Below are 23,065 nucleotides of genomic sequence, written 5' to 3'. Positions count from 1 at the left end.
AATATCACTGTGTGTGTCTCCTATATGATGTATTTAACTGACATTTTTTATCGCAACAACCAATGATTTATACAGGAAAATAATGACTATTAACAAGGTTGCCCAACCTTTTGTATCCCACTGTATATATATATATATATATATATATATATATATATATATATATATATATATATATATATATATATATATATATATATATATATATACACATATATATATTAGGGGTGGGACTCGATTAAAAAAATTAATCTAATTAATTAGAGGCTTTGTAATTAATTAATCTTGATTCATTGCATGTCATTGCATACGTAAATTTGCCCCAAAGCGCAAATGGTTTTTTAATTTAAAAAGGGTTTTAGTGGGCGGCAGAACCAAATAATAGACATGGACATGAATATTGTAAACTCAAGCTCTTTTAATTTCTGAAAAAAAAAATGCATTTAAACTGCATTTCAATTGAAATAAGAATCATCATCTGTGGCTAAAATTGGGCAGACTTAAAAATAAAGTGGTATTCTAAGTACTTTAAGTACATGTTCAGAATGGTATTGTCTTTAAATAATAAGAAAAATTTTAACATAAAGTGCAGTTTTTCATCTTAAAAAAATAAGGCAGAAACATAAAAGTTAATTTGACCAGCTTCACCTTTAAACTCTGAGTAACCTTAGCCAAAATTATTTTGTACATTAGGCTAAAACAGTGTGATCATTGAACATTTTGTAATTAGATGTAATTAGAATTACTAACGGTCACGGAAGTCCAATGATCCCCAGTAAGAGCCACAAAGTCCGCTTTCTGTAATGCATCTAATTTTGCTTGCTTTTCAGTGTCATAAAGCTGTTGAATTTTACTTGAAATAGTCTCTCGGCACGGCAGTTGAAAGGTTGGATCACCTGACGCTAACTGTAGCATATTTTCTAACCCCCTATCTTTCACCACTGTTAGTGGTCTACAGTCCAAAGCAATCGATTTTGCGAGAGAATTTGTAAGTTTGACCGATGTTGACCTACTAATTTTGGTCATGAAGCCAGTCATTTCATCAGTTTTGGGCTGCTGACACCATTTGTTGGTACTCAAACTCGTACTGCTAGTGCTAACAGCATACACAGTTTCTGTGTTCACTGTAACATGTTTTGCATTTAGATGGTACCGTAAGGTTGAAGTGCCTCAGTGTTATGCAAACTCCTTTTTCCACAGTTTGCACAAAACCACGCTTTTATCAAGGCTTCTGTCGGGTATTCTTTTGAAATGAAATTTGCCTCCGATCAGTCCTAGCAACGCGCTTTCTTCAGACTGTTACATTTTTGTAGCTCTGATGTGTGCATCAATGTAATCGGTGTACCAGGAAATCATGCATTGACAGAAGTTCCCCTTTGCTTGGAATGCAAAGTGTGATTAAATGCGTGATTTTTTAACGCGTTATGAAGCACATGCATCGAGGCTTCTCAGCTGTGCTTGTGCTAAGAAAAGGAAACATTTTAAAAATAACGTAACACGATTGTCAATGTAACCTTTTGTAAGTAGTGCCTGGAGGATTCAGAGTGTGGAGAAACTCTAGAGACAGCGTGTGTATTACTTTGTGAATTTTTCTGTGAGTATTTGGTGGCAGCGTCACAAAGTTGGTTCCGCAAGTCTGTGTTAGTTGCGGAGCTCAGCTCAGAGCAAAATGAGGTGAATGGGAGGGGAGATGATGACGTGACTCCCCCACCCGCCTTAACTGTCCATCCTCCCACAAACGCAGTCTTTCGGAATTTGCATAAGCACAGCCCTTCACCTGCAATTTTAACTTAGTTACAAAGTAATCAAAACTCTCGTTTATATCCTGCGTCCTCTCATTAAACTTGTATTACGCATTAGCCGTGGGCATGAGAAACGCCAGCGGTAGCCTGTCTATGAACTTAATTTAAAGTTTAGGTTTACGCCGTGCTTTGTTTCTGAAGTGGCAGCACTCATGAATATGGTTGTATATGTCACTCGCTCGCTTCTTATTGTTTCGCTGCCTTCTCAATTATATAATGCATGTTTTCTTCAGCGCTTTTTGGAGCTCTTCCTTGTTTTCTATGTACTGCGTTACAGTCAGTTCACGTGATTACGTGGAGGCGTGATGATGTCACACTAAACTCCCCCCACGCCATCGAGCTCAACTCCATTACAGTATATGGAGAAAAATACCTTTCAGTTATGACCATTACTCGTAGAATTTAGAAATTAAACCTGCCCAACTTTTGTAAGGAAGCTGTAAGGAATAAGCCTGCCAAATTTCAGCCTTCCACACGGGAAGTTGGAGAATTAGTGATGAGTAAGTGAGTCAGTGAGTGAGTTAGTGAGGGCTTTGCCTTTTATTAGTATTGATCTATACTAATAAAATGCAAAGCCCTCACTCACTCACTCACTCACTCACTCACTGTCTCACTCATCACTAATTCTCCAACTTCCCGTGTAGGTAGAAGACTGAAATTTGGCAGGCTTATTCCTTACAGCTTACTTACAAAAGTTTCATTTCGAAATTCTACACATAATGGTCATAACGGTCGATAACGGTCGACAACGTCTGCCATGTTGAATTTTCCTATTGATGGCCCCATCTTCACGAAATTTGGTAGGCAGCTTCCCTGTGCTAACCAAAACTGATGTACGTACTTATTTCAATGGTATGATGCCACTGTCGGCCGCCATATTGAACTTTCCAACGTCACTAATTCTCCAACTTCCCGTGTAGGTAGAAAGCTGAAATTTGGCAGGCTCATTCCTTACAGCTTGCTCACAAAAGTTAAGCAGGTTTCATTTCAAAATTCTACGCGTAGCAGTCATAACGGTTGACAACGTTCGCCATGTTGAACTTTTTTATTTATGGCCCTATCTTCATGAAATTTGGTAGGTGGCTTCCCTGCGCTAACCAAAACCGATGTACATACTTATTTCAATGGTATGATGCCACTGTCGGCCGCCATATTGAAGTTTCCAATGTCACTAATTCTCCAACTTCCCGTGTAGGTAGAAGGCTGAAATTTGGTACTTATTTCGGTGGTATGATGCCACTGTTGGCCGCCATATTGAACTTTTCAACGGTCTTTGTTACTTATGGGCCCATCTTGAAGAAATTTGGTACGCGGGTTCCCAACGCTAACTGAATCCTACTTACGTACATATATACGTCCATAGCCTGCAGCTCGGTCACCGCGGTGAGGCGGCGTTGGGTCCCCATCCCAATGCCTCCCACGCTGTTGGCTGCCTGCCTATATAAGGCCATCCGTCGCCCGTCTCTTCATTCCCTTCCTTGCTTCGCCACGGGATTCACGTCTCCCTGCTGATAACTACAGCCTTTTTATTTAATCCACGGCTTCTCCGCTGTTTTATTTTTCATTTATTACGATTATAGTTATTGTGTAGGTATTTTAGACTTACTTTACATTGTTCAGGTACCCATTTCCTTTATCGTTCCAACTGTACCCCCATTAACATGTCTATCGAGGTGATCACCATCAATCAAAGAACTGTCACTTACCAAGAGACAGGCACCGGAGATGGCACCTATCTTTTCCATTCTCTTTGTTACATATTGCACGGCCATATCAGGCTCACTCTTCATATCCAGGGGAACATTGTGTCTTATGTATTGAATGACTGGGACAGGTTCAAGGTGTGGACTGATGACGGTACAGGAGATAATTAGACTACACAGAAGCACTAGAAGAGTGAAATGTTTAAGCCCTTCATCTATGCATCTGCATGTGAGTTGATGGCTGCCGCTGAATTGTTCGATTGTCGCTTTCAAGTGTGCCAAAATGGCCAAATATTTTACACCTTTGGACAACCGCCAATGCCTCTTAAACATCCTACATTGACAGGTGACGATTTCAGTAGTGGACACTTTGATGTTTATGAATGTTTATACTCTCAAAAGCTGGATGTGAAGTTATCGATGAAACTGGTTGTATGCTTACAACGCTTGACAGATGCCGAATGTCTCTTCAACACAAGTCCTACAAATACTGTCGTAATTGAAACTAACCATGAAACTCAAACCGTTTATGACAGCAGCAATCCAAGCTGTGAGATTTGAAACAAGATTACTGTTCACATGGCCAACTGTACGTTGCATGCTCAAGAGTAAGCTCAGCGCACAGCTTGGTCATATTACAACCGGGGGGCCGAACTGACAATGTGGTATACAAAGAGATCCTTATCAAATAATTATTGGTATATTTTCCCTCAGTTTAAAAAGGTTTAATTTTCTTCTTAATAAAACTTTTAAGGCAGTACTTTGCCACTCAAGTGTGGTATTTTGGTAGTATATATATATATATATATATATATATATATATATATATATATATATATATATAATTTGTTTCCCATTGTATCACCGTTTAAGAGGGGGTTTTGGAGGAGCGACCGTGTCTCCTTGAAGTGCGTTCAGCCCACCTCTTCACAATGCGAGTGGCAGACTGTACACAACTGGGGCTTGCCCACCTAGTTGGGCGATATAAAATTATGGACATAATTTGATTTCAGTTTTTGATTATGTACCAAGTCTGTGCTGTATAGGAAAATCACACAAAAGGAGCGAATATGTTGAGTAAGGAACTACAATACTTCTCTATATACAATGTCAGATGTAACAATCAATAGAGCCGAGGTGAACTCTCTGTTGGGCAGGCCACATAAAGCTGGCCATGAGAAAAATAAGCGTGCCTCAGATCCACTCCCACCTTGTGCTTTTATTGATGGTCTTTGCAAAACAGTCTTTAATTGGAAATTACAGGCGTTTGAATTGAGAAGGAAAGTCAGGTGGTATACGCGGTATAAAGACAGTTTCTCCGTGACCAGAGCCAGTAATGATACATACTTCAATTACATATTTTGTGTAAAGCTTTAATTTGCAATCTTGTGCAATTGCACAGTTTAGGAGGATTTAAATTTCTCTGGTGTTTCTATCTTCAAAATTAGTTGTGCAGAGGAATGCCTGGAGGATCGAGCATATGCAAGAACTCCACATGATAGCGTACAGCCTCTTCAACCTCTTCTACTGAGTCAATTGAATCACATGCCATCTTGTGTCTGTTTAGCTTTGCTAAAAGACAGTTATTGTGCAATGATGCAGGACCACTCCATGCTCCCTCTTCACATTTGGGAGTCTCTCTAACCCAACGGCATCTATAGTTGTGACAGACTGAGCTGACAGATGGGGACAAATCATACATCGAGCGAGGGGATGGTGAAAAAAGAGTTCTGTGCTTTTATTAAACACAAAAATCCAAACAAACCAAAAACAGTGTCCACAGTACAGCATTCAAAAATGTCCAAAATGTCCAGGATAAATAATACATTGTGGGGGATAAATACACAATAAATAGATCCATTAAAAGCAAAGGTTAAAAATACAGTCACCAGCTCTTTCAGATCTCAGCCCACCTCCTTCTTTGTCTCCCCGGCTCACCCATCACTCGTGAAGCCTTCAGAGACTCAGCAACCACGAACTTCATCCGCCCGACCCCATCTTGGCTGCCTCCGCACAACGCCGTTAGACTGTCCGAGGTCAGCACTCCTTTTGTCATCGTTCACTCACCCACAGTCGTACCTCGGCTCCCTAGGGAGGTTATACGCCATGCCTGCCCCACTCTACACCATTGTTCAGTGGGACGAATCAGCCCCTAGAGCAAGGCTTCCCAAAGTGGTCGATATTGACCCCCTGGGGTCGATTTGAACTTTCTAGGGGTCGATAGTTTCAATAAAAAAATTTGGGGGTCAACAACAGCAAAAATAGACCCCCTTACTACTGCTATTTGTTTGTTACTTCAAAATATCTATGATTCCAATAGATACCTAATTATGAAGCAAAATAATTCAAAAAAACACTTTTTTGATAAAAACACATTACATACCAAACTTGTGAACGAAAAGGTAAAATGTGTCATTAAAAGAGTCACACGTAAGAATGCATGAAAATACATGTAGCACAAGCATGTCTGTGCATTGTCTTAACGAACTTATCAAAGCAAGTGTGGACATGAAAAACCGTTGCATGTGACTAGGGGGTCGATGGTTTTAAAAGTTTTTGGTAAAGGGGTCGGCGGCAAAAAAAAGTTTGGGAACTCCGGCCCTAGAGCATCACAGCCTACGCTCCTTCGCGGAGCCCCAGTTCTTTTCTAGGTGGCCAGATGTCCTCCCGAGACTGCTCTTCAGTCGTCTTTCTACGTCTGTTCCCTTTTCTTTCTCTTCCTTTTTCTTTTTTTTTTCCCTCTCACACTCATGCTTCTCATCCTATATGTGGGGACGGGCAAGGAAGATTCCCCACCTGTGCAATTAAGTGAGGAAATGCCTGCGCCATATCGCACCTGGGAACCACTCCAGCCACACTACCACACCCCCTCCTTAAGCCGCGAGTGTGGCGATTATTTATTTTTAAGGCAATGAGCCACGGAGCTCACCTTACCATATATTGACATCTACAGCTTTGTCATTTTTAAGAGCTAATATAGCTCATTCCCTTAGCCAAGATACAGATTTAGAAAATACGTTTTCCATATCAGGATATATCTTCTCCATTAATATCTCTGTCATCTATTAAAGTACATAAATTGTCCGGGTTCTTCTTTCCCCTCTATTCTACCATCCCCTAATTTCAATGATAGATCTGAAAACTCTTGTTCTTTCAAGTCACCCATCAAATGCACTCTCATATTTTCTTTAAGTCTCTGTATTTTTATTTTTGGCCACACAGAGGATGGGTAGTTTCACCCCTTAAGGTAGGACACAAAATCCATTCTTATCTCTCACCTAGACCCTAAAACTAACCTGCATGCCAAATATGAAAATTCTAGGACTTGGGGTTTAGGAGATCTAGTGATGAATCAGTCAGTAGGTTTTTGCTTTTATATATTATACTGGCTGTGTAAGCCTGTGCCGTAAAAAGCCCGGAGTCCAAGAAACTATTGAAATCATCAGAAAAAAAATTGAAATTGAGATGTCAGGTAAATGGGCATCTCTCTCCTAGGAGGTTTCTTTTCACCTACGTGCTCGCCTCGCTTGTGTATTAGCGGCTAAGTGACTTTGTCTTTTTTTGGAGGTTTTGTTTTGTTGATGTGCTCGCCTCGCTTGTGTAGTAGCGGCTAAGCGACTTTGTCTTTCTTCTGAGGTTTCGTTTTGCCGATTTGCTCGCCTCGCTTGTGTAGTAGCGGCTAAGCGACTTTGTCTTTCTTCTGAGGTTTCATTTTGCCGATTTGCTCGCCTCGCTTGTGTATTAGCGGCTAAGCGACTTTTGTCTTTCTTTAGAGGTCTTGTTTTGTTGATGTGCTCGCCTCGCTTGTGTATTAGCGGCTAAGCGACTTTGTCTTTCTTTAGAGGTTTTGTTTTGCCAATGTACTCGCCTCGCTTGTGTATTAGCGCTGTTTACTTTGTCTTTCTTCTGAGGTTTTGTTTTGCCGATGTGCTCGCTTCACTTGTGTATTAGCAGCTAAGCAAGTTTCTGTTTCCTCAGAGGTGGATCCCATACTCCAGGTGTGCCCCAGGTCTTCACAATGGATTGTTATTTGTTATTTATTGGGAAGATGGCTAACCCATGTAGAAACAAACATGGAGAAGACATACTGTACGTATTTATTAGAGAGGAGTAAATGTAGTCAACGATTGAGCAGCTTTTTGCTAACTAATAAATCAAGATTATCTGTCGTCAATGCCAAAGGGTTAATCAAGACTCCAAGTCGCCAAGCCAGAAGTATATTTTGTTAAACAAAAGAAATAAAAGCGAAAGAACCGGTAACTTTATGTTTATCCATATCTCAGATACTTAAAGAATGTATGGGCTTACTTTTATATGGTCACTCCAGTGACATTCTGCGTGACCCCCAATGCCTTCTAGTTAAAATTCCAATGGAAACATCAAAGCCAAATGGCAGAAAATGACAGCGCTCATAATAAAATATAATAAAAATGTAAAACTTTTCCCAGGAGTTTCAAAAAATGAATGCAAAAAAAATGAACTCCTTGGGAGAAAACCCCCAAAATAGATGCAAATCATTAAAACAAACCAATAGTAACTCCAGAAAAAATGAAAGAAAATACCAAATTATTACAGATTTCTGATGTATGTAAATGCACAGAATAATGTGGCCTGTTGGAGAGATAAAACACACAAAGAAAGAAGAGAAGAGAAGGGGCTGGCAATGGCGCTGAGAGCACAAGGCGAAGCGATGAGAGGATCAACAACTTTGCATTTGCAGGGTATGAGGGTCAGTCGTCTCTAGGCACGAATGAGCCTCGTAAGGAATGTTTTCTGTTTATGTCGGTCGATGTGCTTAATATAACATTTTTAATTACCTGTGGCTTATGGGTAAGTTGCCATTTTTATTATTTTTTTTTGTGTGCTTTTCCTTTACAGGGAGCATCTGATTGCAGTCCTTCAACTTCACTGCAAAGTCAAGATGCAAATGTTCTTGCTAATAAATTGGACCCCTCCAAGATAGAAGCTTTATTTCAAATGTTTAATATAGACATGACTCCAATAGTGCAAGAAATGGAAGAGGAGTTCAAAGAAATTTGTGCCCAGTTGCCCCAGGGCTACAACCATAAGATGCGAAGTGAAGTCAACAGGCTGAACACATTTGAAAATCTGCAATCGCATTCCTCTTATTCCCCAGAGGAGATGGCCGAGAATGGGTTTTTTGACACAGGGGTCAAATCTAGCATTCAGTGCTTTTGCTGTGGGCTCGTACTGTGTATGATGAGTGTTAGAAAGGACCCGCATATGGCGCACCTGGAAAGCAAGCCAGACTGTGACTTTATTAAAGGCGTAGAAGTGGGCAACATTCCAAAATATGCAGTCAAAGTCCAAAGAAGTAAACCTGTCGATGTAGACAAAGCAAGTCTTTATAGCACTGAAGAGGACAGATTGGAATCCTATAAAGACTGGCCCGAGTTTTCCCAAAGGTGACACAGCTGCCTTGGCACAGGCTGGATTTTATTTTACAGGTAATTAAAAGAAGTGATATAAAAATGCAGATTTTAGTTTGGTTAAGTTGGTATACACACCTGCTAAGATGTTCTACACTGAAAGAAAATTTCACTCAGTGTCCGACATGAGCAACGCTTGGCAAATATTCATTATGGGCTTGCAATGCAATATGCAAGCTTTCGAGTCAACTCTGGCCCCTTCTTCAGGCGAGATGTAATCATTACAATGTAGTCACTACATCTTACTTGAAAAAGGAGCCTGAGGTGCCTCGAAAGTTTGCTTATTGTAATCTTTTTAGTTAGCCAATAAAAGGTGTCATTTTGCTTGACTTCTCACTACATCCAAAATGGCTAACACGATTTTAACACCCTAGTATTACGGGCTCACAATACAAAAGATTTCTTCTTCTTTTGATGTTGCATTTCTTTCCACTCCCACACTGCCCACTAACTGAACCCCAATCCCGCCCAACACAAATACACCCACCCAAGATTACTCCTTACTAGGCAAGAGACAATTTATTCACATATGCTTTGCTCGTGTTTTATCAACATGCTGGAATCCCATGAGGAAGCATCAAAGGGCTTAGGGATGAGTGGTGGCTCTGTGGCTAAGGGTCGACACTGGTATCTGGAAGGCTGCTGGTTCAAATTCCAGTACTGCCAATAGGGATCCTACTCCTTTGGGCCATTGAGAAAGGCCCTTAACCTGATAATTGCACCAGGGTTGGTGCAGTACAGTGGCTGACTCTGCACTCTGACCCCCCGTCGAAAGGTCATACAAAAAGACAATTTTTTATTGGGGATTAACAAAGTATAGCAAATCAAAATCAAAAGGTTATAATCAAAGTGGAGCCAATGATATTATTTATCTTGACTTTCCGAAAGCATTTGATAAGGTGCCACATGAGAGGTTGGGTATCAAACTAAAAGAAATGGGAGTTCAGGGTACTGTGTGTAGGTGGGTGCAGAATTGGCTCAGACACAGGAAGCAGAGGGTGATGGTGCCAGGAACCTCATCAGAACTGGCTAATTGACAGGGGTCAGTGCTGGGGGCCGCTTCTATTTTTAATAAATATAAATGATTTGGATACCAAGCTGGTTAGGTTTGCAGATGATACCAAACTGGGTGGATTGGCAGATAATCTCGAATCTGTTAAACCATCACAGAGGGACCTGGACAGGAGAAAGGCTTGGGCATACTCGTGGCAGATGAACTTTAATGGAAGTAAATGTAAAGAATTACACATAGGAAGTAAACATTTTTTAATTGTGGTAATATTAATACTAATACTGCTACTACAATTTCTACTATGTCTCTACTCCATTGGGCCCTTGAGCAAGGCCCTTAACCTGCAATTGCTCCGTCCTGGGTATGACGGGGCAATCCAACCTGCAGGGGAAAACCTGGGTGTGGTAGAATTGGCACTCCAACCAACATAAAAAAACCTCACACTGTTCCACTCCATCTGAACTAGTGTGGTGCTGAGGCGTCGCTCATGGCATGGCTGCATTCGGGTCCTAATCGAGGATCCTGAGTTGGTTTGTCATGTGGCGGGTGCGGCAATGCGCTGTTTCAGTGCCTGCTCCTAACCTCCTCCTCCTTTAGTATTGTATAATAATGAAGTAGAAATGCTTTGTTACTATGCGCTATACTAGTATGTTTTGAGAAAATTTCCACTTTACCTGAGCATAACATTTTCCACTTTCACATTTACCTCACTACATTTTCAAATGCCAATGGTGACTTTTACTCGAGATATTCTGCAAGACATATTTGTTACAAAAGCAGTCAACCAGCAAATGCAATACAATGCTTTACTGAGTTATCTAAAATTGAAGTTTAGCCTGCTTTAGGGACAAGTGCTTTACATAAAAATGCATATATAAAGTTTCAAATGGGTGGCACTTGTGCCAGTCATCAATCACTGAAGAGCCTGCACAATGGGCCAGGGCTGAATGTTGGTGATGCACAGGCCATGTCAGGCCAGGTCAGTTACTTCCACAGATGATGCCGCAACATGTAGCAGTTTAATTAGTCAATGGTAATCCTGCCCATCTATGGTCTGCATGTCATTATTGGCTGAGATTCATGCCACTCACATGCCATGATAGCTAAACATCAGATATAAGCCTTGTATGAAATGTTGTTAAATTAGGTTATTGTGTGCTATTGACTATTTTGTTTTATTTTTTCTGCAGGCATTATTGATGCAGTACAGTGCTTTTGTTGTGGTGGATGTTTGGCGTACTGGGAGGAGGGCGATGATCCCTGGAAAGAACATGCCAGATGGTTTCCAGAGTGAGTAGGAACTGTAGATAGATAGATAGATAGATAGATAGATAGATAGATAGATAGATAGATAGATAGATACTTTATTAATCCCAAGGGGAAATTCACATGTAGAACGTATGCACAGGTTCTTATGACAGTTAAATGGATTTAAAACTTTCATTGGATAGTTGTACAGAGATATACCACCCATCCATTTTCTAACCCGCTGAATCCGAATAGGGTCACGGGGGTCTGCCGGAGCCAATCCCAGTCAACACATGGGCACAAGGCAGGAACCAATCCTGGGCAGGGTGCCAACCCACCGCAGGACACACACAAACACACCCACACCCACACACCAAGCACACACTAGGGCCAATTTAGAATCGGCAATCCACCTAACCTGCATGTCTTTGGATTGTGGGAGGAAACCGGAGTGCCCGGAGGAAACCCATGCAGACACGGGGAGAACATGCAAACTCCACGAGGGAGGACCCGGAAGCGAACCCGGTCTCCTAACTGCGAGGCAGCAGCGCTACCACTGCGCCACCGTGCCGCCCACAGAGATATACATCTCTCTATATATAAAATCCAATGTCTGTATGTCTGTCTGCTTTTCACGAGAGAACTACTTAATGGATTTAAATGGGGTTTTATTCTTTAATTTGCTTGACCATTCCCGTTGATTTTGCAACTTCTCTCATCACACTAAGTATCATACTTTGGTTGCGGTACCAATTTATTTATGCAAATCCGAGAGAGACACAGTGGGCCGAGGGGAGGGGGTCGGGGCCTTCCTCAGTCACGCTCCAGTCTCGAGCGTATCTTACATCCACTTAGCTAGCGAACAAGAGAACTACTTAACGGATTTAGATTATGTTTTTTTTCTAGAATTTGTGTGAACATTCTGGTTGTTTTTGCGACTTCTCTAAGAATCTTAGTTCATTTGCAGGAGCGATATGTTCACACTAATCCGAATCAGAGGCTATGGGCCGAGGGGAGGGGGAAGCGTGACGTCAGGAGTAGGGAGTTGGGGCAGGACCCTCTCGCTGTCCTGTTTCACTTCTACGCGGGCGGAGGCGTGGCAGACGGCTACTGTATATCTACTCTGTACGTATATATATAAAATCCTAAGCCTAAAAGTGCAATGATTTTATGTCATGTTTTTTTGTCACGCTTTAAATCGGGCTTATTTTAAATCCTACATATATATGTTTGGTATCATTCTTTTCAGTCTTTATCGATCTTTAGTGTGATGTTGTTAGATTTTTGAGATGCACATTCCATTTTTAAATTATAAACTAAAAAATATAAATAAGTCATGTCCCACAAGACAAGTCTTTGTGCCAAGAGATTTAACCACACCCAGGGCCGGAAATAAAAGACAAAGAGTAGGACAGCTGCTGTACAGGCTTTTAAATGTTCAAAGCGCCGTGCGAGATGCAGATCATGCAGTAGGATAGCAACAGCAAGCCAGCAGCTTATCGAGCAAAGAGGATGTAAAAAAAAATTGTATTTGTTTCCCATTGTATCACCGTTTAAGAGGGGGTTTTGGAGGGGCGACCGCATCTCCTTGGGGTGTGTTCAGCCCCCCTCTTTACAACGCAAGTGGCAGAGTTGCAAAGTGGCTGGTGATTGGCGCAGACCAAGGGGCTTAGCGAGCAAAGTGGGAGGGGGGGGGGACCCGCTAGTAAATATATACAGTCATATGAAAATGTTTGGGGACCCCTCTCAGCCTGCATAATAGTTTACTCTCCTTTCAACAAAAAATATAACAGTGGTATGACTTTCATTTCCTAGGAACATCTGAGCACTGGGGTGTTTTCTGAACAAAGATTTTTAGTGAAATAGTATTTAGTTCTATGAAATTAAATCAAATGTTAAAAACTGGCTGTGCAAAAATGTGGGTCCCCTTGTAATTTTGCTGATTTGAATGCCTGTCGCTGCTCAATGTGGATTACTTGCAACACCAAATTGGTTGGATTAGCTGGTTAAGCCTTGAACTTTATAGACAGGAGTGTCCAATCATGAGTGGTAAAAGGTATTTAAGGTGGTCAATTGCAAGTTGTGCTTCCCTTTGACTCTCCTCTGAAGAGTGACAGACAGCATGGGATCCTCAAAGCAACTCTCAAAAGATCTGAAAACAAAGATTGTTCAGTCTCCTGGTTTAGGGGAAGGCGACAAAAAGCCATCTCAGAAGTTTAAACTGTCAGTTTCAGTTGTAAGGAATGGAATCAGGAAATGGAAGGCCACAGGCACAGTTGCTGTTAAACCCAGCAGGTCTGGCAGGCCAAGAAAAATACAGGAGCGGCATATGAACAGGATTGTGAGAATGGTTACAGACAACCCACAGATCACCTCCAAAGACCTGCAAGAACATCTTGCTGCAGATTGTGTATCTGTACATCGTTCTAAAATTCAGCGCAGTTTGCACAAAGAACATCTGTATGGCAAGGTGATGAGAAAGAAGCCCTTTCTGCACTCACGCCACAAACAGAGTCGCTTGTTGTATGCAAATGCTCATTTAGACAAGCCAGATTCATTTTGAAAGAAAGTGCTTTGGACTGATGAGACAAAAAGTGAGTTATTTGGTCATAACAAAAGCGCTTTGCATGGTGGATGAAGAACACCGCATTCTAAGAAAAACACCTGCTACCTACTGTCAAATTTGGTTCCATCATGCTGTGGGGCTGTGTGGCTAGTTCAGGGTCTGGGGCCCTTGTTAAAGTCGAGGGCCGGATGAATTCAACCCAATATCAACAAATTCTTCAGGATAATGTTCAAGCATCAGTCACAATGTTGAAGTTACGCAGAGGTTGGATATTCAAACAAGACAATGACCCAAAACACAGTTCAAAATCTACAAAGGCATTCATGCAGAGGGAGAAGTACAATGTTCTAGAATGGCCGTCACAGTCTCCTGACTTGAATATCATCGAAAATCTATGGGATGATTTGAAGCAGGCTGTCCATGCTCAGCAGCCATCAAATTGAACTGAACTGGAGAGATTTTGTATGGAAGAATAGTCAGAAATACCTCCATCCAGAATCCAGACACTCATCAAAGGCTATAGGAGGCGTCTAGAGGCTCAAAGGAGCAAAAGGAGGCTCAACTAAGTATTGATGTCATATCTCTGTTGGGGTGCCCACATTTATACACCTGTCTGATTTTGTTATGATGCATATTGCATATTTTCTGTTAATCCAATAAACTTAATGTCACTGCTGAAATCCTACTGTTTCCATAAGGCATGTCATATATTAAGAGGAAGTTGCTACTCTGAAAGCTCAGCCAATGATAAACAAAAATCCAAAGAATTAAGAGGGGTTCCCTATATGACTATATATATTTAAAATAAATTCATTTAAATGATGGAAACACAAAGATCATATAAATATATATCTTAGTGTATATTTGCTGCAAATATTTACATGTAAATTCACTTGCGTAGTATGGTGTCTCTGTTCAACAATTATTATTACTTACTATACATTTTGTCTTTCCTGCTAGGTGTAAATATCTACAAGCAAGAATTACTCAGGAAGAGGCTGAACAATTCATAAAGGATTATGATGGATTTTATAAAGTATTGGTAATACAGAATTTGTATTCAATCATTTGGGATATTTCATAAGTAGAATACTGCACAAATAGCTTTTTTTTTAATTCTCAAAACATCAAGCATTTTTATACAGTAACATAACATTCTTAAACCAAGTTACTCCAAACCTGAGTTACAGGGAGGCTGGGGCCGATTCCAGCAGTAGACAAGAAGCAGGCCCGTATAGGCCGATTGTCTTTTGCACTCCCACACTGGCCCTGGCATCGGGCACTCACCTTTGATTATTACGTCAGGTGTTATGTTTATGGTGCATTATTAAATATTCCTGAAAACCCATTATTTATAGGAATGTTAGTGTGAGCAGACTTCATATATTGCACTTAAACTCATACATGGAATAATTTTCATGAGCATTGTTCATGTAAGATTTATATCCACGCTATAGTTGTTTAGTTGTCAGTGTGGGGTTTTGCTTATTTTGTTTTGTCATTTTTGTTATATTTGAAGTCATTTATGTATTATTTTTTTATCTTTTATTGAATTTATTAAAAGCATGTAACATTTCATACAATCAAGTCAGACTTAACAAAACTTAATTCAATTCAACCCACAGCCAGAGTAAAACTTTAAGAGTAGATAAAAGGGGGAGAGAATCCTTTTCCCTAATATAAATGCTTATTCAAAAATGTTATTGATTAGATCCTGCCCAGTTATTAAAAAGTTTTGTACAGATCATCTAAGTGAGAATTTGATTTTTTTCCAATTTCAAATAGTATATAACAGTGGTGGCGAACCTATGGCACGCGTGCCAAAGGGGGCACTCAGAGCCCTCTCAGTGGGCATGCGCGCTGTCGCCCGAGCACAGAGTTCATTACTATAAAGCCAGAGGAATGCGGGGCCGGGCTGCTCCCTTCACCGCTCCCCCTCTTCACGCACGCCGGAGGACTTTTCTCACATCACCCCCCTCTGCCCAGCAGCCCAATGGGAGCGCGTCCTTCCTCTCCTGTCTGGGGTAAGGCGGGCGGCACACATGCTGCTTGAGGGTGCGGCACGGACTGCAGCCTTTTGAGTCTGTGATTCCCGTGGTGGGGTTGGAGGGGATGTGGTATAGCAGGTCCACAGCTCAAAATTGAAAAGGCCAGTTTTAACAGATAATTGCCGCACTCGCGGCTTAAAGGGGGTTATGGTAGAGTGGCCGGAGCGGTTTCCGGGAGCTTTGTGATGCGGGCAGGTGAGGAGTCGTCCGATCTGTAATTATTGCCGGGAGTTGCTAATCGCCACACCTGATCCACGACCCCGTAATATATAATGGAAGCTTTGGGGGCAGAGCTTAATAGGGAAGACCTGCGTGAAACACTTGAGAGGATCGAAGGGATGACAAAGGACAGCACAGTTAGTTATGAAAATGAAATCCTTAAAGTGTGGAATTCTCTGCCAAATAATCTTAAGTCAATGAAGGCACTTGAGATTGCTTTCCTTACTTTGTTTGGAACATCTTATGCTTGTGCGCAGCTGTTTTCAGCTTTGAATTAAATCAAATCTGACACCAGAAACAGACTAACAGATGACCTGAGTGCTGCATGTGTTGCTCTCAAGCTTACAAAGTATGAGCCAAGGTTAGACAAATTATCAGCATGCATACAACAGCAAAAAGCACATTAATTGTTCAAAAGCATACCGAATGCAAACTTTTACCTTTCAAGTTGTTTGTATCATTGAAAGCTCCGCTATTATGTTTTTCTTTTAAGACAAAAGATGTTAATGTATGAGTTGCTTTTCTAAACTAAAAGCTCAGTAGGTAGACAGACAGACAGAGCATCAGTATTGGCAGTTCAGTCCAATTTATCATCCAGCTGCACTCCCAGGTATTTATAGGTCTGCACCCTCTGCACACACTCACCTCTGATGATCACGGGGTCCATGAGGGGCCTGGGCCTCCTAAAATCCACCACCAGCTCCTTGGTTATGCTGGTGTTCAGTTTTAGGTGGTATTCAGGTTAAATTGCCATGTTGGCACTTTGCGATAAATAAGTGGGTTTTGGATTGCAGTTTGGGCACTTGGTTTCTAAATGGTTCGCCATCACTGGGATATAACATTAAGGGAAGGGATTCTTCCAGTTGAGCAAGATAAGTCCACGTGCTAATAGAGAAGTAAAGGCAATGATAGCTTGTTTTCTGTCTCCACTTTAAGCCCCTCTGTGAGCCCACCAAACACAACTGTTAATGGGTTAGGAGGGATTGTGACCCCAAGGCTGTCTGAGAGGTATTTAAAGATTTTGGTCCAGAATGGTGTTAATTTAGTGCAGGCCCAAAACATGTGGCCCAGTGAGGCTGCTTGTTTCTTTAACTGTTTGCCATGTTCTTTGTGGGTGGAGCCTCAAAAGGAGGGGCCAGTCTGATGTCACTCCTCCTGGATCCTCCCTCCAGGTATAAAAGGCTGAGAGCTACAGAGAGCCAGTACTAGTGTTTGGGGTCTTATGTAAGTACTGTTTTCTTTGCTGATTGCTGGTATTTAAACGTTTTCACTATTGTATTTGGTTTAGTCCTCGGATTGGTGTTGTTGAACTTGTTCACCTTGGATTGCCTTTTAAGCAGCTTCTTTTCACTCGGTTGGTTGAGCATTTTTGTTACTTCACTTTTCTTGAATAACAGAATCTTATATAGACTATAAACGTCTACACATGGAAGTGTGTCTGTCTGTCCAGCCCGGAAGTGAGAGGTGGAGTCGGGGTAAGGGCTCCATCTCTGAGAAAACAGAAACTTGCTTAGTCGCTAATAACACAAGCGAGGCCAGCACATTGGGAAAACGAAACCTCAGAAGAAAGACGAAGTCGCTTAGCCGCTGATGTACAAGCAATGTGAGCACATCGGCAAATGAATCCTCCTAGGAGAGAGATGCCCAGAGTAGTTCCTTTCAATTACCTGACATCTCTACACTTCAATTTTTTTTATGACGATTTCAATAGTTTCTAGGAACCCAATCTTTTTACAGCACAGGCTTACACAGCTAGTTTATTTATAAAGATTTATAAAGAGAGAATTCATTTATAAAGATCCCTTGTTGCCTTTTTGGATATTAACCACAATTTCTCTTAAGTGTTGGGCTTTCTCAAAAACTCTTAGGACTCTTTAGTTATTTTTGAACAGAGAAAGACAGTTCCCCATTTTAGGGCCTGGTAGGCCAAGGCATGGAGTTAGTACTTGTATTATCGTGGTATTTCCCTCTACTTGCCCTTTTACCCGTTTCCTCAAGGGTAAGTGTTCTCGTCAAGTTCGTTATCGGGTTGGTCTACTGTTGCACTTTAGGATAAACACACACACAGACCCTAACCACAACAGTGCTCCATGAATGACACACACACGCTGATTAACCCTTAGCACTTTAAACCACACAAGTGCTATAGGAATAATAGCCTGTCATTCAGCACTTCAAGAGACTTACTTATTTTCGGCACGAACAACAATACGATGTTTTAGTGATATCTCAGACCTAAATATTACTTTTGGTCTACAAGAATACATTTAAACATACAAAGACTCAGCACTCTTGACTATAGGCCATTCATCAGCCAAGAATACCTTCTTTCTCGTATTTGTTCCTTCTATTGAGTATAGCGCTCTCACTCTCAGCCTTATAAACCTCGCAGCACAGAAATAATGGCAAAAATCCGGCTGTCACCAGGTGCTCAAAGAAATCTAACTTATTACTTCAATCACTCTTGACATTAAGACAAAGCATTGAAAGTTAAAAGCAGCATGGTATTTATTACAAGAATAATAATAATACCAGAAGAACAAAGAATACTAGAAAATAGGTAGTGATAGGAAAGTCTGAATATATATAGTCTTTAGAAAAAGCTTACGAAAAAGTTACAGACGACAAGGATGAATGTCCCAGGAAGGCGTTTGATTTAGCAATCGATGTTCATGATGCCTTACTGACGACCAGGGCCGTCTTCGTCTGTTCCTCTTCTTCTTTGCTTCTCTCTTCTTCTCCCTTTGCTTCTCTCTATCTTGCTTTTCAAACCAAGGCATATTTATTATGAAATATCAAGCCTTGGTTTCACAACACATTCACCTGATTGGCTGCCTGTCAAAATGATTGATGAATTAATTCAATGTCCGTTTTCCCACACAACAAAACCTTTGATGTACTCGGAGGTATCAGTAGTTCTTCCTGTCCCAGGCTATAAAGCAAATTGTTGTTCCAGATGTCCATCCATAAAGTAATCAATAGCCTGAGGTATCAGCTCAGCATCCTTTCCCAGGCTATAAAACCAAATTAGCACGAAGCTATGAACAAGTGTTATAAAAGTAAGGTGTAAGGGAAGAAAACCTGCTTTAATTTGTTAATTTCATCTGTTGTCTTGTCTTGAACAAAATATAATGGAAACCAAAATGTACAGATTTTATACACCATAACAGTAGTTATGAACAAGCTGTGTCCAGGGTAAGTCTCTTTGGACAGACCTAAGAAGGTCCTGGCTTGTTTTTATGGTAAATTTTGGAGGGCTTGATAGCAGTGTAACAACAACATTTATTTCTATAGCACATTTCCATACAAATAATGTAGCTCAAAGTGCTTTACATGATGAAGAAAAGAGAGAAAAAAGTAAGAATGAAAATCAGAGAGCACTAATTAACATAGAATAAAAGTACGATCCGATGGCCAGGGAGGACAGAAAAAAAAAAATACTCCAGACGGCTGGAGACAAAATAAAATCTGCAGGGGTTCAGAGGCCACGAGACCACCCAGCCCCCTCTTGGCATTCTACCTAACAAAAATGATCTCAATCAGTCCTCATTGCATTCAGGGCCCTCATGGAAGGACTTGATGATGACGGTCATGTGGACTTCTGGCCTTTAATCCATCAATGTAGGGACATCACGATGCTTTGGTACTCACTAGAGGCTGCCCTCGCAACTTTGATGGGTGAAACTGACCATTTTCGTTTCATTTTAGTCATTTATGTCATGACGCATGCAGTGTCACTGGAAAAATAAAAGAAGAAATAATTAAATAAATGCATGAAGAGATAAGCAACAAAAACCAAGAATGAAACATAAAAGAACTGATAGGCTTTTGCTTTTATGAATCGATAATCTGGCAGATTTACAAAAAAGAGATGTGTCAGTCTGCTGATGATCAACAACAAGAACTGTTAAAACCGCACAATTTGTAGTTTGGCTTCTAAATTGTTAATTTGCCTAATCACATCATTTAAGTTTTGAATCTGTTCACAGCAATGCTTATGGCAGTTTTCTTAGGGTTCAGATATTAGACAGCCTTAATTATTCAGTTACTACTCTCCATTTCTTTTGACTTTTTTTTTCTTTGCAGTGGTGATGCTCTTCACTACTACCACCTATCTAAAGTACTCTGTGGCCACCTTTGATGCTAGTAAGAATGCTCCTGCTGTGATGATACCTGTAATATCAAAACCTTTAGGATTTTTCATGATATAAAATATAATAATGAATAGCTGCATATCATTTAAGTTTGTTGCACTATTAAAAATAAAGGTGCCAGAGTGATTCTACTTAATGATGACATAGGGCAGGGATGTCAAACTCCGGGCCTGGAGGGCCGCAGTGGCTGCAAGTTTTCGTTTTCACCCTTTTCCTAATCAGTCACCAGTTTTCACTGCTAATTAACTTTTTTGCCCTTCAGTTTAATAACCCTGTTTTTAAGGATTCAGCCCTCTGAATTGATTCTTTTCATTGTTAGATGGTAGCCAAACAGAAATGAGATGTGAAATGAGCTGACAGATGAAAAGCTAAATTGGGGCTTCAAACTCCAGCCAGTTTCTTAATGAGAAGCGGATTCTTGCTGTTAATTAAACCCGTTATTTAATTCCACAGCTTGTTGCTGCTCTCGCAGACATTTCCAAAACTGTTGATTTTCTGTCTTTTCTAAGAACTCCGTCAAAATGTTTGGGTGACCTGAGAGATTAACCTTACTGATATCATCACCCTTCATTATTCCACATATTGTGTGATGGGCACAGGTTAGCTGGTTATGTGGCGACTTGTTTTGTGTCTCACTATTGATTGGCTGTTAATTAAGGAAGAAGAAACAACAAAGGGTCCTGAGTCAAGTTAATTAAAACTAAGACCAAAGAAGTTAAATAGCAGCCAAAACTGGTCACTAATTAACAAGAAGGTTAGAATGAAAACCTGCAGCCACTGCAGCCCACCAGGACCAGAGTTCGACACCCCTGACACAGGGGGAACCATTTTTGGTTCCCAAAAGACCAATCCACATTAAGATTCCATAATGAACCTTTATTGATCTTGATCCTTGCCAGGCTTCATACAGTAAATAGCCACGAATAGATTGTCACAAATCTGTCTAATACTAATGGGTCCCTCATTTTAAAAGGAATCTTGCTGCATACAGTAACACAGGCTAACTCCAGGTTTTCTTAATCTGGTAGTGTCTTGCTAGACCACCATACATTAAAGATTTCAGTTTTTTTATTTGAACATATTAGGAAGTTTTTAAAATCACAAAGAACCAACTTTATCGGCAAAGAACCCTTCACAGAATGCAATGGTTCTTTGTTATAGTTTTAAAACGAACCACACAGCCCAGTAAAGAAGCATAAAATGCCACTAAAGAACCAGCATAGTTAAAAGTGTAGAATTCCCAGATGAGGCTGGGAGTTATTTCGGTTTTGGAACAAGTCAAGTCAAGTTGGGGAGCATGCGCTGGTACAATGCGGTGCCGTACCCACCACATGACGAAACAGCTCTAGATCCCGATTTGCAACCCCCCAGGTAGACACGTGGTCCAGTCCCACCCATCGGAAATGACCCTCTATCTGCCGTAGCCAGGTGTTACGTGAGTGACCCCTTGGCCTGGTCCAGCCACTCGCATCCCCCACAATGAGGATCTTACGAGCCGGATCACCCTCGGGGAAATGCGCCACATGACCGTAGTGCTGTAACTGACGCTCCTTCACAATGCAGGTAATGTGCCTCATTTGGGACTCCATGAGCAACACAAAGTCAAACCAACGGTACCCAAGGATTTTCTAGAGAGGCACAGTACCAAAGGAGTCCAGCCTTCGTCTCAGGTCACTGGATAGCGTCCATGTCTCACAACCATATAGCAAGACAGGAAGCACCAGGACTATAACGACTTGGACTTTCGTCCTTTTGCATAGATATCGGGAGTGTCACACACACACCTTTCCAGCGACCTCATGACCCCCATGCTCTCCCAATCCATCTACTGACTTCATAGGAGGAGTCACCAGAGACATTAATGTCACTGCTGAGGTAAGTAAACCTCTCGACAGACATACACACTGCTGATGGTCGTTCCCAAGAGGTCATTAAAGGCCTGGGTCTTGGTTTTTATCAGGACACTTGCAAGTCCAGACACTCAGACTCCTCACTCGAGCACCCCGATCAGAGCCTCCATTGACTCTGCGAAGATCACAGCATCATCAGCAAAGTCAAGATCTGTGAATCTTTCATCACCAACAGATGCCCCACTGCTGCTGGATCCCGCGACCGACAATACCCCTGACAAACCACAGAATCAACTGAGAAAAATGCAGACGTTCTGCCTCCACTCTGCACAGCACTCACAGTACCAGTGGAACCCCAAAAGGTTTATTTTCTCCAGAATCCATGTTTTCCACTCCTTCAAATACTCAACTGGATAAAATACTGAATGTTCTATTGGCGGTGTCTTCTGGAATGCTACACCTTAATGGCCAGTAGGTGTGAGGCGGCTTGTTGGCCGAGGTCTTCAGGACTCTGACTGTGTCTGGCTTGTCTCTGACTCCATTTCTACATTCTGGTTGCGGTTCTACAATTAGATGATGGACAGATGTTGTTGTTTTTCATTTATGTTCATTAGTTTCTACTTTGTTTTTGATGTATTTTAACAATTCTGTATCCTCATATGTGATAGTCGTGTATTTTGTGAGTGATATCAGTTATTACTGCATTGTTGTATCTTAGTTCTGAGGAGGAAATGCCAGGTTGGCCATCTGATCCCATTTATTAACACCCATCATATGCACAACCTCCCTGGAAGGGGGTCTCTCACTGAATTGCCTTTTCCAAGATTTCTTGCCTTATCAGAGTTTTTTTTTTTTTTGGTGGGGATTGGGGGTTTCTTGTCTTCTCAGAGAGTCAAGACTGGGGGGCTGTCAAAAAGCAGGGGCCATTAAGCCACATTGCAGCATTCCTTGTGTGATTTTGGGCTATACAAGAAGTAAATTATTATTGTTGTTGTTGGAAATGGCTAAAAATG

At 41.2% G+C, this 23,065-nt stretch overlaps 1 protein-coding gene across 1 annotated transcript in view; it reads left to right on the top strand.

Annotated features, from left to right (window-relative positions):
• LOC120532382 (baculoviral IAP repeat-containing protein 1-like) overlaps positions 1-23,065 on the top strand; it is an 85,282-nt gene that overhangs the window by 11,711 nt on the left and 50,506 nt on the right. Inside the window, 4 exon segments of the mRNA XM_039758323.1 lie at positions 8,384-8,926; positions 8,928-8,973; positions 11,158-11,257; positions 14,742-14,823. Of these exon segments, the coding sequence (XP_039614257.1) occupies positions 8,384-8,926; positions 8,928-8,973; positions 11,158-11,257; positions 14,742-14,823 (771 nt within the window).

This window comes from Polypterus senegalus, chromosome 7 (assembly GCF_016835505.1).
Source record: "Polypterus senegalus isolate Bchr_013 chromosome 7, ASM1683550v1, whole genome shotgun sequence".
Lineage (NCBI taxonomy): Eukaryota > Metazoa > Chordata > Cladistia > Polypteriformes > Polypteridae > Polypterus > Polypterus senegalus.
Note: the sequence above shows the minus strand (reverse complement) of the source record. Positions and strands in the feature narration are given on the sequence as shown.